Source organism: Palaemon carinicauda, chromosome 22, assembly GCF_036898095.1.
Source record: "Palaemon carinicauda isolate YSFRI2023 chromosome 22, ASM3689809v2, whole genome shotgun sequence".
Taxonomy (NCBI): domain Eukaryota; kingdom Metazoa; phylum Arthropoda; class Malacostraca; order Decapoda; family Palaemonidae; genus Palaemon; species Palaemon carinicauda.
Window position 1 is genome coordinate 88,318,040 of NC_090746.1, and position 16,663 is coordinate 88,334,702.

General features: G+C 41.4%; 1 protein-coding gene across 1 annotated transcript in view; it reads right to left on the reverse strand.

Moving 5' to 3' along the window:
• Positions 1 to 16,663, reverse strand: part of PIG-S (phosphatidylinositol glycan anchor biosynthesis class S) — a 78,552-nt gene that overhangs the window by 35,952 nt on the left and 25,937 nt on the right. Inside the window, exons 4-5 of the mRNA XM_068346487.1 lie at positions 9,265 to 9,389; positions 7,471 to 7,567 (exon numbers count right to left, since the gene is read on the reverse strand). Of these exons, the coding sequence (XP_068202588.1) occupies positions 7,471 to 7,567; positions 9,265 to 9,389 (222 nt within the window). The remainder of the gene's footprint in view (positions 1 to 7,470; positions 7,568 to 9,264; positions 9,390 to 16,663) is intronic.

Below are 16,663 nucleotides of genomic sequence, written 5' to 3' on the forward strand. Positions count from 1 at the left end.
TAACCTATAATATCCAGCAAGCATAATGATTATATGTTTGTAATAGTTTTGATACTCGGCATGCAAAATGCTCGTATGTTCATACAGTTATTGTTTATAAAAATGTTATTTTTATAATAAAATAAATTTTTGAATATACTTACCCGGTGATTATATAAGCTGCAACTCTGTTGCTCGACAGAAAACTCTACGTTAAAAATCCGCCAGCGATCGCTATGCAGGTAGGGGGTGTACTTCAACAGCGCCATCTGTCGTGCAGGTACTCAGTACTCAATGTAAACAAAGAACTCAATTTTTTCCTCGGTCCACTGCGTCTCTATTGGGGAGGAAGGGAGGGTCCTTTAATATATAATCACCGGGTAAGTATATTCAAAAATTTATTTTATTATAAAAATAACATTTTTCAATATTTAACTTAGCCGGTGATTATATAAGCTGATTCACACCCAGGGGGGTGGGTAGAGACCAGCAATAAATGTTTACATTATTATGAGCTAAGGATTTTTTATTTTATTTTAGCAGTTATCAAAATAACAAACTTAAAATAAATAAGTACCTGGTAAGGAAGTCGACTTGAACAATTACTCTGCCTTTTTAAGTACGTCTTCCTTACGGAGCCTCGCGATCCTCTTAGGATGCTGAGCGACCCCTAGGAGCTGAAGTATCAAGGGTTGCAACCCATACAACAGGACCTCATCAAAACCTCTAATCTAGGCGCTTCTCAAGAAATGACTTTGACCACCCGCCAAATCAAGTAGGATGCGAAAGGCTTCTTAGCCTTCCGGACAACCCAAAAACAATAATAAAACATTTCAAGAGAAAGATTAAAAAGGTTATGGAATTAGGGAATTGTAGTGGTTGAGCCCTCACCCACTACTGCACTCGTTGCTACGAATGGTCCCAGAGTGTAGCAGTTCTCGTAAAGAGACTGGACATTCTTAAGATAAAAAGACGCGAACACTGACTTGCTTTTCCAATAGGTTGCGTCGATTATACTTTGCAGAGATCTATTTTGTTTAAAGGCCACGGAAGTTGCGACAGCTCTAACTTCGTGTGTCCTTACCTTCAGCAAAGCTTGGTCTTCCTCATTCAGATGGGAATGAGCTTCTCGTATTAACAGTCTGATAAAATAGGATAAAGCATTCTTTGACATAGGCAAAGATGGTTTCTTAACTGAATACCATAAAGCTTCAGACGGGCCTCGTAAAGGTTTAGTTCGTTTTAAATAGAACTTAAGAGCTCTTACAGGGCATAAGACTCTTTCTAGTTCATTTCCAACCATACGATAAGTTTGGAATATCGAACGGTATTGGCCAAGGCCGAGAAGGCAGCTCGTTTTTGGCTAGAAAACCAAGTTGTAGAACATGTAGCCGTTTCGGATGAGAATCCGATGTTCTTGCTGAAGGCATGAATCTCACTGACTCTTTTAGCTGTGGCTAAGCATACCAAGAAAAGAGTCTTTAAGGTGAGATCTTTCAGGGAGGCTGATTGTAGCGTTTCGAACCTGTCTGACATAAGGAATCTTAGTACCACGTCTAAATTCCAACCAGGTGTAACCAAACGACGCTCCTTCGTGGTCTCAAAAGACTTAAGGAGGTCCTGTAGATCTTTATTGTTGGAAAGATCTAAGCCTCTGTGACGGAAGACTGATGCCAACATGCTTCTGTAACCCTTGATAGTGGGAGCTGAAAGAGATCGTTCTTTCCTCAGATATAAGAGGAAGTCAGCTATTTGAGTTACAGAGGTACTGGTCGAGGATATGGATACTGACTTGCACCAGTTTCGGAAGATTTCCCACTTCGATTGGTAGACTCTAAGGGTGGATGTTCTCCTTGCTCTAGCAATCGCTCTGGCTGCCTCCTTCGAAAAGCCTCTAGCTCTCGAGAGTCTTTCGATAGTCTGAAGGCAGTCAGACGAAGAGCGTGGAGGCCTTGGTGTACCTTCTTACGTGTGGCTGACGTAGAAGGTCCACCCTTAGGGGAAGTGTTCTGGGAACGTCTACTAGCCATCGAAGTACCTCGGTGAACCATTCTCTCGCGGGCCAGAGGGAAGCAACTAGCGTCAACCTTGTCCCTTCGTGAGAGGCGAACTTCTGCAGTACCTTGTTGACAATCTTGAACGGAGGGAATGCATATAGATCTAGATGTGACCAATCTAGGAGAAAGGCATCTATATGAACTGCTGCTGGGTCCGGGATTGGTGAGCAAAATATTGGGAGCCTCTTGGTCATCGAGGTTGCCAAGAGATCTATGGTTGGCTGGCCCCAGGTGGCCCAAAGTCTCTTGCATACATCCTTGTGGAGGGTCCATTATGTTGGAATTATTTGTCCCTTCCGACTGAGACAATCTGCCATGACATTCAAGTTGCCTTGGATGAACCTCGTTACTAGTGATATGTCTAGACCTTTTGACCAGGTGAGGAGGTCCCTTGCGATCTCGTACAACGTCAGAGAGTAGGTCCCTCCTTGCTTGGAGATGTAGGCCAAAGCCGTGGTGTTGTCCGAGTTCACCTCCACCACTTTGCCTTGAAGGAGAGACCTGAAGCTTTTCCAGGCCAGACGTACTGCCAGTAGCTCCTTGCAGTTGAAATGCATTGTCCTTTGACTCGAGTTCCATATTCCCGAGCATTCCCGACCGTCTAATGTCGCACCCCAGCCTACGTCCGATGCGTCCGAGAAGAGAACGTGGTTGGGAGTCTGAACAGTCAGGGGAAGACCCTCTCTTAGGTTGATATAGTCCTTTCACCAAGTCAGACAAGACTTTATCTTTTCGGAAACCGGGATCGAGACCGCTTCTAGCGTCTTGTCCTTTTTCCAGTGAAAAGCTAGATGGTATAGAAGAGGACGGAGGTGTAGTCTTCCTAGTGACACAAATTGATCCACGGATGACAGCGTCCCTACCAGACTCATCCACAGCCTGACTGAGCAGCGTTCCTTCTTCAGCATCTTCTGGATGGATAGCAGGGCTGGGGGCTGATCGTCTTGTTCAGCAACGTCCTCATCAGAGGGTTCCTCATCCGAAACTGATGAGGAAACGGCAACGGAGTGGGCAACGTCTGACTCGCTGAATCCGGTCGCACTGGTGGATGCGTGACGGAGCCGGACGCAATATCATGGAACTGCTGCACAGTCTGTGAACTGTCAACAACCATGGGTGCGCGAGGAAGCACAGCGTCAACCCGAAACTGTCTAGACCGTCTGGGTTGTGCAGTCAACACCCTACCGGGTTGCTGAGGTTGACGCACTGCGTCACAACAAGTCACCTCTGCTGGTTGTTGAACGTCCTGAACGTCAACAACCACCTCCGAGCGTCGCTTAACGTCAACGTGCGGCTGGCAACCCACACTGGGTCGCATCGGTGGAGGAACCACCTCAACTGGCAGACGCGAGTAGGTTACCTCAGCGTCAACAGGGCGCACAACCGACCGGTTGGAAGGTTGTTGGCCAGAAGGTTCTTCTCCGCATTTAAGTCCTCTATCAAGGACGCAAGCTTGGACTGCATGTCTTGCAGCAAAGCCCATTTAGGGTCTACGGGAGCAGGTGTGGCAACAGACGGGGTTAGCGACTGAGGCGGAACCGTTTACCATCCCTGAAAGCCTTGTTATGCGTGACATAATAGTACAGCAAAACTTCAAAGGCTCGACAACAGCTGAGAAGTTGACCTGTAAACAACTTGGAGCGTCTCCTGGCTAGGCGCCAGGGAGAGTCTACCAGAATTGAGAAGTCTATCTGGGCAGAGGCATGAACTCCCAAGCCGAGAACTTCTCTCGTGTCATATCAGACTCTCGCTCTATAAACCAGTTTAAAAGAAGGGAAAGCAAAGGCTGTATCCCCCAAACTCCTCCTGGTGAAAAACCAGTCGCCTAGCCAACGTAACGCTCTCTAGGAGAGCGAGAGAGCACTAGCTTAAAAACAACGGCTTCGAAGTAGCTAGGCCTAGTGTAAGTTCTGACGTTTAGGCGAACGAGGAGCAGCAGTTACAAGATCCGGACGAAGATCCTTAAAAAAAATCATCATGATTTAATTAAAGTCCATAGGAGGCTAAGCAGCTTAAGGCTCCTCTCCATCTGGCAGAGTCCTCAAGGGAATATCAGTAGGAGGGAGAACAGCAACTTCCTCATCTACAGGAACCTTGTCCGATAAAAGCTGAGTCTCTCACTGGTGCATTAGTAGCGGACCAGAACGCAACGTCATGTAACTGCTTGACAGTCTGTGAACTGTCAACAACTGAACTGTCAACACAACAGGTGCGTGAGGACGTACAGCGTCCACTCGAGACTGCTTTGACTGCCTAGACTGAGCAGTCAAAACAACTCTAGAATGCGGAGGTTGACGCACAGCGTCAAAACAAGTCAACTCCGATTGTTAGTGAACGTCTAGAACGTCAACAGGAGCATCAGCCAGTGGCCTAACGTCCAAATGCGGCTGAAAAACCACACGAGACCGCATCGAGTGTGGTTCTAAACAACCTGACTGACGTGACTAAGCTACGCCAACGTCAACAGTAAGCACAAAGGAACGTTAGGTTGGCTGAAAGCCAGGATATCGATGAGATAAACGGCTAGACTCAACGGACTAATCGGCAGAATAGTCTTCCATAAGGGAGGCAAGCATATACTGCATGTTTTGCCATACAACCCCTTAAGGATCAACGGAAATGGTTGTGGTAATAGACGAGGGTAACGTCTGTGACCGCAACACTTTGCCTACAAAAAAAGACTTTCGGAGTCTGTGTTACGCTTTTGTTAGGCGGCGAGCAGTTATCCGATGACTGCATAGGGTCAGAGCTGTCCTAATGGCTGTAACCAGGACGCTGGACCTGTCCTGAAAGGACTGACTTTCGCTTAAGGGCTTCGAAACCTTGTGACAGGTTTCTTATGCGAAAAGCCTACGGATGGCGAGGAGAAACAACGTCTCTCTCGTCTTATGGTAGGGGAGATCTTGGTAAGAAACACCCGATACCATAGAGGGAAAACGTCTGTTCGTTGGTCAAGGCCTCTCGAACCCATAAGTCTTTTGACATTACTTCTCCCCTGGGCTTGGGAGCTTGCAAGAGGTCCCGGACTAGGTGAACGACAGGCACGAACAGACGAACCCTCGGACGCAACACTGTAACACTTTGCGCCTCGGACGCAACACTGTAACACTTTGCGCATATCACTTTATCACTTCGATTTTCTGTTTTGCACTTATTTCTACCTGAAACACGCAATTCTACCCTTCATTAAAAGGTAGTAATTGCGAAATTAGTCGTATAATGCAAGCTCATAATACCAGCAAAAAACAGAAAACATATTTTAAGATAAAAAGAAAAATCAGTGGCTGGGAAAGAGACTAAACACTAGTTCATATAACTACGTTTTCAATCTCTCACCGCACATAGCCTGGGGACGAGAATAAAAACCTAAAAACGTTTTATCCTTCCTCCCCGTATAGCGACTAGGGACGAGAGTAACACGAGAACAACGTTACCCGCTTGAACGGAACGTTTTCTCTCCTCTCTCTCCCTCCGTCTCTATCTCTCTCTCTCTTTCTCTCTTGATTTCGCACCTAAGAGAAGAGCCCAATTATATATCGTCAAAAAAAACATGTTATTTGACTAAAGGAAAAAACTGAAAGGTTTTTCAAATAAAAAGTTCCTTTAATATTAGAATTTAAAACATTTAAGCTAAGAAAGAATGAACAAAACGTCCGAATCGATTTACTCTTACTGCAAAGTGAAACCGTGATACACTCTCTCTCTATCGTAACGATAGAGCGCATGTTGAACGTCCTGAACGTCAACAACTGCATAGCATAAAAAACTAAACGTTAGTTCATCTTTGAAAACAGTACGAAGACTATCAAAGAAATTCTTTCATAAAATATTACATTTAAAAAGTTTTAAATCCTTTAAAAGCTAAAGACGATATAAAGGGCTCAATGTTGATTAACTTCGGTTTCCAAGTTAGGACCGCCTACTCTCAGGAAGGGTCTATATAAACAAAGCATTAAAATTTATTCTATATGTTTATAAAAAATGGAAAGTTAATCGAAGAGGCCTAATAAAGGCGGAGAGATATAAAATATATAGAGGAAAATCTATAACGTGATAAGATAATTACTAAAAGCCTAAACACACTTCCGTCTAAGGGAAGGGTCGGCCATTTAAAAGTGAAAGAAAGTCCATACTCTCTTTGTCACCATAATTAAATCTATCCAAAACGATTCAAGTTTTGAGATGAAGATAAAACCCTTGCATAGCGAAAGCTCAAAACTAGAATAGTGTACTTCACCAATAGTTGTGAAAACAAATCCAGTTAGCACAGCGAATTAGTAGGTCTTGCCGGTAGCCCGACAGAGAGAAAATTGAGTTCTTTGTTTACATTGAGTACCGAGTACCTGCACGACAGATGGCGCTGTTGAAGTACACCCCCTACCTGCATAGCGATCGCTGGCGGATTTTTAACGTAGAGTTTTCTGTCGAGCAACAGAGTTGCAGCTTATATAATCACCGGCTAAGTTAAATATTGAAAATTATCAATTTCTGAACTTCAGTGTTCTGTTTGGGCTATATTTAGTTCTACATGATCTTACAAATAATACAAGAACCTGACATGAAAATACAGTTTTTTCTTACATAGTTTCCATAACAATCATTGACAATATTTTTGACAAATTATACTAATTCATTGTGTTATGAAATCACTTATCTGATAATAAATTAAATAGTTTTTATTCTTTTTTATGGAAATCATGTTCAGATATCTAACCACTTGAATGTTATTCACTTTAATGTGCTTGCCTTTTACAGCTGGGTTACAATTGTTTCCACAACAGTAATGCAGTTTCAGTGACCCTTGTTAAAAGTAATTTCTTTCACTCTGTCATATTTTCTCAGTCCATCTCTCCTATCCAAAACTTCCACCTACTCACAACTCCTGACTATTCCCTCTTAATAATTCTATCCAAAGCTCTAGATTTAGTTACATTTTTATTTTTACCCTTTTCTTGCCTTCTTTCATTCCTCATTATATTCTGTTATCCATTCTCTCCTAGCTCTCCTTTCTGTTGTTTGTATCATTTCATTTCCTTCTCTTGTTGTATTTTACTTACATTGGAACTAATTTCCCATTAACACATGGTTTGTACACAGAGGTGAAGTCAAAAACAGAATGTATGGTAAACTAGCCCTCCTATTTCATAGCTAATCCTTAAAAAGAATGTATAAAATGTCTGCATTTCTTGTCTAATAAGCAGTATTAGTAAAATATGAATACAGTATTGAACTTCACTAACGGATATTGTGTATCACATGAAACGGAAATTGTGTATCACATGAAACAACGAATATTGAAAACTCAGTGCCACACACACAGGCTGGATATGTTTCAGTTTTCATCATTTCAAGAAATGAGTCTCAGATTCTAAATCTTGCAAGCCAAAGCTATTCTTATAGACATGTAAATAATTCTTATTTTTCTATAACTTACCTGAGACAGCTTTCTTCGCATCCCAATTCACAGATATCAACTGTGGCTCAGGTACCATCAATGTAATAGTTACGTCATAACCTGGCTCAGTTGGGATCTGAAAACATGAAAAATATTGAAGCATGTGGAGGTAGGTAAAGACATTCCATAATACAATTTCTTAATCGAAAAGCATTCTAAACTTACACGCAGGTTACATCTTACAATCTCATGTTATAAAAATTTTGGCCATTTATTTCAATTCATGATGGCCATAACAAAGTTCAAAGCTAAAAAAAATCCATACTGTACTATTATCATTATCATTACTAGCCAAACTAAAGCCCTGGCTGAGGAATCAGAGTGTTACAAGCCCTAAGGCTTCAACAAGGAAAGCAGCCTAGTGAGGAAAGAAATTATAAAAATATCGCATAAATTATCTATGACTGGTAACGAATAAAAAGAATAATTCTTCAGGTCAGTAACAACATTGAAATAGATCTGTCATATATAAACAATGAAAGGAGACTTATGTTAACATCTTTAACAGAAATGCATTTGCAACAAGACTGAACTTTTGAAGCTCTACCAATTCAACCACCAGATTAGGAAGATCATTCCACAATCTGGTCACAGCTTCTACAATGTGGAGTATTATTTGAGCCTCCTGAAGGAGAAGTCAAGATTGGTAGAATTAACAACATTCCTAGAATACATAAAGGGTGGTACAGTTTGGCAAGATCTGATTACAAAGGAAGGTCAAAATAATGAAACATTTTATACAATATGCACAAAGACCTAATTGAATAATGGTACCAGAAATTAATATCAGATCATGAATAAAGAAATTAAATAGACCTCAAGTAATTGTCCAACAAATTAAGATGAGAGTCAGCAGCTAAGACCTGATAGAAGAACAATACAGTACCCAAAACATGGTAGAATGAAAGAATTAAACAATTTCCTCAAGGACAATTGATCACCAAGAATCTTGAAACACTTCCTCAATCAGACAATTTTGATATTAAATTAATCAAGGACCAGAGCTCAGAACTCAATACTGAGAATCTCCAACACCTTTAGAAGGAAGGAAGGGATGATGCTCCTAGTTCAATTCAGGGGATCTTGTAGCAGATTTTTTTTTATTTTTATTAATGTATCACCTACATAATTCTGTAGAAAACTGAAAGATTACAATTGTTCTAATGATAATGCTATGGGGCCTATCAAGTACTGTAAAATGTAGGCAAAACCATCTTTGGATAAGTTCTCAGTGAGACAAGAGTACCAGAGGCTCTCACGCAGCAGTAGAAAAGAGGCTCGAATGAATAAAGAATCCAGGACTATTATCTGATGTTATCATGAATGGGGACACATCCTTCTAACTGACAATTCCTCTTCTTACCACCTTATCAGGCCATAAACTTACTAAATGTAAAGGGGTTTTCAGTTTTCATTTACTGTACTGTATTTCATGATTATTTCCTCCTGTCTTTTACATGCGGCTATGCAAATTTCCTTTATTCTTTTTTTTTTAAATTAGTTTTAGTTGGGCTTTAGAATGGTTTAATAGAACCTAACTTAATTCTTATGGAGAAAATTCATTGTGTTGAAATAAATTGGTGATTGAATGGCCTTCTGGAACCAAGTAAGTTTGAGCGATGAATTTCTAATGTAGAAATCGTGTCTAAGTACAGAATTAAAGCTGAAAATTCTTTTAAGATCTGTGGATCACTTGATATCATACCTAACATTTCACCTAAGAGCCTGGGGTTCGATCGAGATAGAAATTTATATTATCAAACGATAACTCACCTGTCTCATGGCTTCTTTTCTTTGTTGCCCTTTCAATTCATGAAGAACCTTATTTCCATCAGCTTTTTTACTAGCAAGTGTGTTAATAACCATATCCTTAATGACTGAACTAAGTAATTTTACATCTGAAACAATAAGAAACAGCAATATTTATTAAAAAGAAATTATGTTATCATACCTGGTAACAGAAAAACAAATACTTCCAAGAAATTAAATGTGGATCTAAATCATATCCACTGTACAAAAGTCTATAAGTCTAACTTTGTTAAATAATAAAGATGCTACAAATAATGTAGAGTAGTGATACATACATACATATACCAAGGCACTTCCCCCAATTTTGGGGGGTAGCCAACATCAACAAATGAAACAAAAACAAAAAAGGGGACCTCTACTCTCTACGTTCCTCCCAGCCTAACAAGGGACTCAACCGAGTTCAGCTGGTACTGCTAGGGTGCCACAGCCCACCCTCCCACATTTTCCACCACAGATGAAGCTTCATAATGCTGAATCCCCTACTGCTGCTACCTCCGCGGTCATCTAAGGCATCGGAGGAAGCAGCAGGGCCTACCGGAACTGCGTCACAATCGCTCGCCATTCATACCTATTTCTAGCACGCTCTTTTGCCTCTCTCACATCTATCCTCCTATCACCCAGAGCTTTCTTCACTCCATCCATCCACCCAAACCTTGGCCTTCCTCTTGTACTTCTCCCATCAACTCTTGCATTCATCACCTTCTTTAGCAGAGTAGTGATACCATGGATATATACTGTAGATGATGATTATCAAGAGAAAATCCACAACATTGAAAAGGGACAGTGTAGTTTAAGCTAAGATTTCTCTTTAACAATATGGATATAAATATTTACTTATTAAGAGTTGTAGCAATTATTATTAAATGGGAAGATTATCAGGCCTTATGAGGTAAACTGACTCTAACAGATCTGGCCCAAAGAAACTGGGAAGAACATAATGTAATATAAAATAATAAATTTAATTGATTAAAAAGATTATATGCTATAAATAGAAACTTGCAATTCACTTATAAAATGAGACTTATAGGCTAGAAAGAGCCTAATAGTTCACTTGCTGCAATAACTGTCTGTGTTTTTTATAGACTTAGGCCTTAATAACATTAGTGTATTTCCATTAGTTTAGTGAATAAAAACAAAAACTGGAAAAGGACGTCTATTTCATATCATTTTGGAAAGTGTCTTATGGTAACAGAACGTTGGCACCGACCAAAATATTTCATTATTGAAACCAGGAATTATTTATAAGATATTACATAAAGTAAACATGGCCAGTTAAAGTTGCCAAGATATATTTCCATTAAAAACAGCAAAATGGTTTCTATATAGTGCCAGAACAACTGTATCTTAATAAATTATGCATATGATACATTTGAAGATTTAGAAAAAACAATTTATATTCTTTGGTGAAGATACACAACTAAAACAAATCAGTTGTTCCACCCCATGCCCTATGGTTTGTCATCTGCAATGCATCATTACTACTCCTTTTAGTATATATATTCTAATATCCTATTTCACAGATATTACTGAAGAAAAAAGTAAACTAACTTGTGAATTAGCAGTGATAAAACCTTTTTATTTTAATTTATTCAAACTAATGTTAAATCATAAGATGTTATAACAAAGAAGAAGCAAAAATAACTTTATTCTATTCAGTTATGAGGTAACGAAACATAGCCGAGTCATCTGAAGAACCTCCCCAATTGTTTCCATGAATATTTTCTATGGCTTAGTCAATTTTATATCTTGAATAATTTATGATTCTATTTTCACCTTAATAAATAATTCATTGGCTTGTGTGATATTGGATTTGGAAAAAAATCAAAAGTATTTTTGTTAAAATGATATTTTGATTATAAAATAAATTTTTGAATATACTTAACGGTGAATATATAATAGCTGACGTCTCCGACGGCTCGACAGAATTCAAAAACTCGCGAGCGATCGCCATGAAGGTAGCGGGTGTGCCCACCAGCGCCGACTATCGGCCAGATACCGCATATACATGTAAACAGCTCCAGTTCTTCTCATCCCGCTGGGTCTCTATCGGGGAGGAAGGGGGGGGCCTTTAATTTATATATTCACCGGGTAAGTATATTCAAAAATTTATTTTATAATCAAAATATCATTTTTAAATATTAAACTTAGCCGGTGAATATATAATAGCTGATTCACACCCATGGTGGTGGGTAGAGACCAGTATTAATACAGTTTACGGCGTATATGCTTAGAGCTTTTGACAGTTATACATACACACATATACCAAAGGCACTTCCCCCAATTTTGGGGGGTAGCCGACAACAACAAGAAACAAAACAAAAAGGGGACCTCTACTCTCTACGTTCCTCCAGCCTAACCAGGGACTCAGCCGAGTTCAGCTGGTACTGCTAGGGTGCCACAGCCCAACCTCCCACATTTCCACCACAGATGAAGCTTCATACTGCTGAGTCCCCTACTGCTGCTACCTCCGCGGTCATCTAAGGCACCGGAGGAAGCAGCATGGCCTACCGGAACTGCGTCACAATCGCTCGCCATTCATTCCTATTTCTAGCACGCTCTCTTGCCTCTCTCACATCTATCCTCCTATCACCCAGAGCTTTCTTCACACCATCCATCCACCCAAACCTTGGCCTTCCTCTTGTACTTCTCCCATCAACTCTTGCATTCATCACCTTCTTTAGCAGACAGCCATTTTCCATTCTCTCAACATGGCCAAACCACCTCAACACATTCATATCCACTCTAGCCGCTAACTCATTTCTTACACCCGTTCTCACCCTCACCACTTCGTTCCTAACCCTATCTACTCGAGATACACCAGCCATACTCCTCAGACACTTCATCTCAAACACATTCAATTTCTGTCTCTCCATCACTTTCATTCCCCACAACTCCGATCCATACATCACAGTTGGTACAATCACTTTCTCATATAGAACTCTCTTTACATTCATGCCCAATCCTCTATTTTTTACTACTCCCTTAACTGCCCCCAACACTTTGCAACCTTCATTCACTCTCTGACGTACATCTGCTTCCACTCCACCATTTGCTGCAACAACAGACCCCAAGTACTTAAACTGATCCACCTCCTCAAGTAACTCTCCATTCAACATGACATTCAACCTTGCACCACCTTCCCTTCTCGTACATCTCATAACCTTACTCTTACCCACATTAACTCTCAACTTCCTTCTCTCACACACCCTTCCAAATTCTGTCACTAGTCGGTCAAGCTTTTCTTCTGTGTCTGCTACCAGTACAGTATCATCCGCAAACAACAACTGATTTACCTCCCATTCATGATCATTCTCGCCTACCAGTTTTAATCCTCGTCCAAGCACTCTAGCATTCACCTCTCTCACCACTCCATCAACATACAAGTTAAACAACCACGGCGACATCACACATCCCTGTCTCAGCCCCACTCTCACCGGAAACCAATCGCTCACCTCATTTCCTATTCTAACACATGCTTTACTACCTGTGTAGAAACTTTTCACTGCTTGCAACAACCTTCCACCAACTCCATATAACCTCATCACATTCCACATTGCTTCCCTATCAACTCTATCATATGCTTTCTCCAGATCCATAAACGCAACATACACCTCCTTACCTTTTGCTAAATATTTCTCGCATATCTGCCTAACTGTAAAAATCTGATTCATACAACCCCTACCTCTTCTAAAACCACCCTGTACTTCCAAGATTGCATTCTCTGTTTTATCCTTAATCCTATTAATCAGTATTCTACCATACACTTTTCCAACTACACTCAACAAACTAATACCTCTTGAATTACAACACTCATGCACATCTCCCTTACCCTTATATAGTGGTACAATACATGCACAGACCCAATCTACTGGTACCATTGACAACACAAAACACACATTAAACAATCTCACCAACCATTCAAGTACAGTCACACCCCCTTCCTTCAACATCTCAGCTTTCACACCATCCATACCCGATGCTTTTCCTACTCTCGTTTCATCTAGTGCTCTCCTCACTTCCTCTATTGTAATCTCTCTCTCATTCTCATCTCCCATCACTGGCACCTCAACACCTGGAACCGCAATTATATCTGCCTCCCTATCATCCTCAACATTCAGCAAACTTTCAAAATATTCCGCCCACCTTTTCCTTACCTCCTCTCCTTTTAACAACCTTCCATTTCCATCTTTCACTGTCTCTTCAATTCTTGCGCCGGCCTTCCTTACTCTCTTCACTTCTTTCCAAAACTTCTTCTTATTCTCTTCATATGACTGACCCAGTCCCTGACCCCACCTCAGGTCAGCTGCCCTCTTTACCTCACGTACCTTGCGCTTTACTTCCACCTTTTTTTCTCTATATTTTTCATACTTCTCTATACTATTACGCTGCAGCCATTCTTCAAAAGCCCTCTTTTTCTCTTCCACTTTTACCTTCACTCCTTCATTCCACCATTCACTGCCCTTCCTCATGCTGCCTCCAACAACCTTCTTGCCACATACATCACTTGCAATCCCAACAAAATTTTCTTTTGCTAACTTCCACTCCTCCTCTAAATTACCAGTTTCTCTTACTCTCACCTCGTCATATGCCATTTTCAACCTTTCCTGATATTTACTTTTTACCCCCGGTTTTATTAGCTCTTCAACCCTCACTAGCTCCCTTTTACATCCACCTACTCTATTCCCCCACTCTTTTGCTACAACCAATTTTCCTTCCACCAAAAAAATGATCAGACATACCGTTAGCCATACCCCTAAACACGTGCACGTCTTTCAATCTTCCAAACATTCTTTTTGTTATCAACACATAATCCATTAATGCCCTTTCTACTACTCTTCCATTTGCCACTCTTACCCATGTATACTTATTTTTATCTTTCTTTTTAAAAAAGCTAGCACTTATTACCATCTCTTGTTCAACACACATATCTACCAGTCTCTCACCACTCTCATTTTCACCTGGTACGCCATATTTCCCAATGACACCTTCTACCTCTCCAGCACCCACTCTAGCATTTAAGTCACCCATAACAACTACATAATTCCTTCTACCCAGTCCTTCTACACACCTAGTTAATTCACTCCAGAACTCATTCCGCTCTTCTTCACTTTTCTCACTACCTGGCCCATACGCACTGACAAACGCCCAACATTCCCTACCCAACCTAACCCTTACCCACATTAACCTAGATGATATCTCCTTCCATTCCACTACTTTACCTGTCATCCATTCACTCAACAATAAAGCCAAGTTATATCATAACAAAACCCAAATAAATATAGGTACCTGGTAAGGAAGCTGACTCTAACGATTACTCTGCCTTGTTAGTCCGCTTTCCTCACGAAGCCCAGCCATCCTCTTAGGATGCTGAAAGACTCCCAGGAGCTGAAGTATCTAGGGCGACAACCCATACAACAGGACCTCATCAAAACCCTTAATCTGGGCGCTCTCAAGAAATGACATTTGACCACCCGCCAAATCAAAAAGGATGTGAAAGGCTTCTTAGCCTTCCGTACAACCCAATTAAAAAACATTTCAAGAGAAGATTAAAAGGATATTGGAATTAAGGGAATGTAGTGGTAGAACCCTTACCCACTACTGCACTCGCTGCAACGAATGGACCCAGTGTGTAGCAGTCCTCATAAAGAGTCTGGACATCTTTTAAGTAAAATGACGCGAATACCGACTTGCTTCTCCAAACAGTCGCGTCCATAACACTTCGCAGAGATCTGTTTTGCTTAAAGGCCACAGAAGTTGCTATAGCTCTTACTTCGTGCGTCTTAACCTTAAGCAAGCAACGATCTTTTTCACTCAAGTGAGAATGAGCCTCTCGGATTAAAAATCTAATAAAATATGACAAAGGATTCTTTGACATAGGCAATGAAGGTTTCTTAACTGAGCACCACAAAGCCTCAGATCCACCTCGTAAGGATTTAGTCCGAGCTAAATAAAACTTCAGAGCTCTAACTGGACACAGCACTCTTTCAAGCTCGTTGCCTACGATCTCTGACAGGCAAGGTATATCAAATGACTTAGGCCAAGGACGAGAAGGCAGTTCATTTTTGGCCAAGAAAACCAAGCTGAAGTGAACATGTGGCTTTATCTGTAGAAAAGCCGATGTTCCTACTGAAGGCATGGATCTCACTGACCCTTTTAGCTGAAGCAAAGCACACTAAGAAAAGCGTCTTGAGGGTGAGATCCTTCAGGGAGGCTGAATGTAATGGCTCAAACCTGTCAGACATTAGGAACCTTGGGACCACGTCTAAGTTCCATCCAGGAGTTGCCATACGACGCTCCTTAGAGGTCTCGAAGGACTTAAGGAGATCTTGATTATTGGACAGATCTAAGCTTCTATGTCTGAACACAGACGCCAACATGCTCCTGTAGTCCTTAATAGTGGGCGCTGAGAGGGAGCGAACATTTCTCAGATGTAGGAGAAAGTCTGCAATTTGGGCTACAGAGGTACTGGAAGAGGAAATGGATGATGACTTGCACCAGTCTCTAAAGACTTCCCACTTCGACTGATAGACCTTGATGGTAGATGCTCTCCTAGCTCTCGCAATCGTTCTGGCTGCCCCCTTCGAAAATCCTCTAGCTCTTGAGAGTCTTTCGATAGTCTGAAGGCAGTCAGACGAAGCGCGGGGAGGCTTTGATGAAGACTCCTTACGTGGCTGCCGTAAGAGATCCATCCTTAAAGGTAGACTCCTTGGAACGTCTACCAGCCATTGAAGTACCTCTGTTACTCACTCTCTCGCAGGCCAGAGTGGAGCAACCAATGTCAACCTGGTCCCTTCGTGAGAGGTGAACTTCTGCAGCACCTTGTCTAGGATCTTGAAAGGTGGAAAGGCATAAACGTCCAGGTGAGACCAGTCCAGCAGGAAAGCGTCTATGTGAGCTGCCTCTGGATCTGGAACTGGAAAGCAGTAAGTCGAGAGCCTCTTTGTCAGAGAGAGTAGCAAAAAGATCTATGGTGGGTAGACCCAATGTCATCCATAGCTTCTCGCACACAGTCTTATGCAACGTCCACTCCATGGAGAAGACTTGTCCTCTTCTGCTGAGGCCGTCCGCCAAGACATTCATTTCTGCACAAATCTCGCCAAAGGAGAGATGTTACTGCCTTAAAAGGAGTTCCTTCTGATCCGTGGATCAAAGAACCGAGCCTTCCAGACTGTCCAGTGGAGCACCCTAACCCAAATCCGCTGCATCTGAAAACAACACATGGTTTGGGTTCTTGATCGCAAGAGAAAGACCTTCTCGAAGTCTGATGTTGCTGTCCCACCAAGTCAGACATGTCTAGACTGAGTTGGAGATTGGGAAAGAGATACTCACTAAGCCCTTCTCCTTGTTCCAATGTTTAGATGAA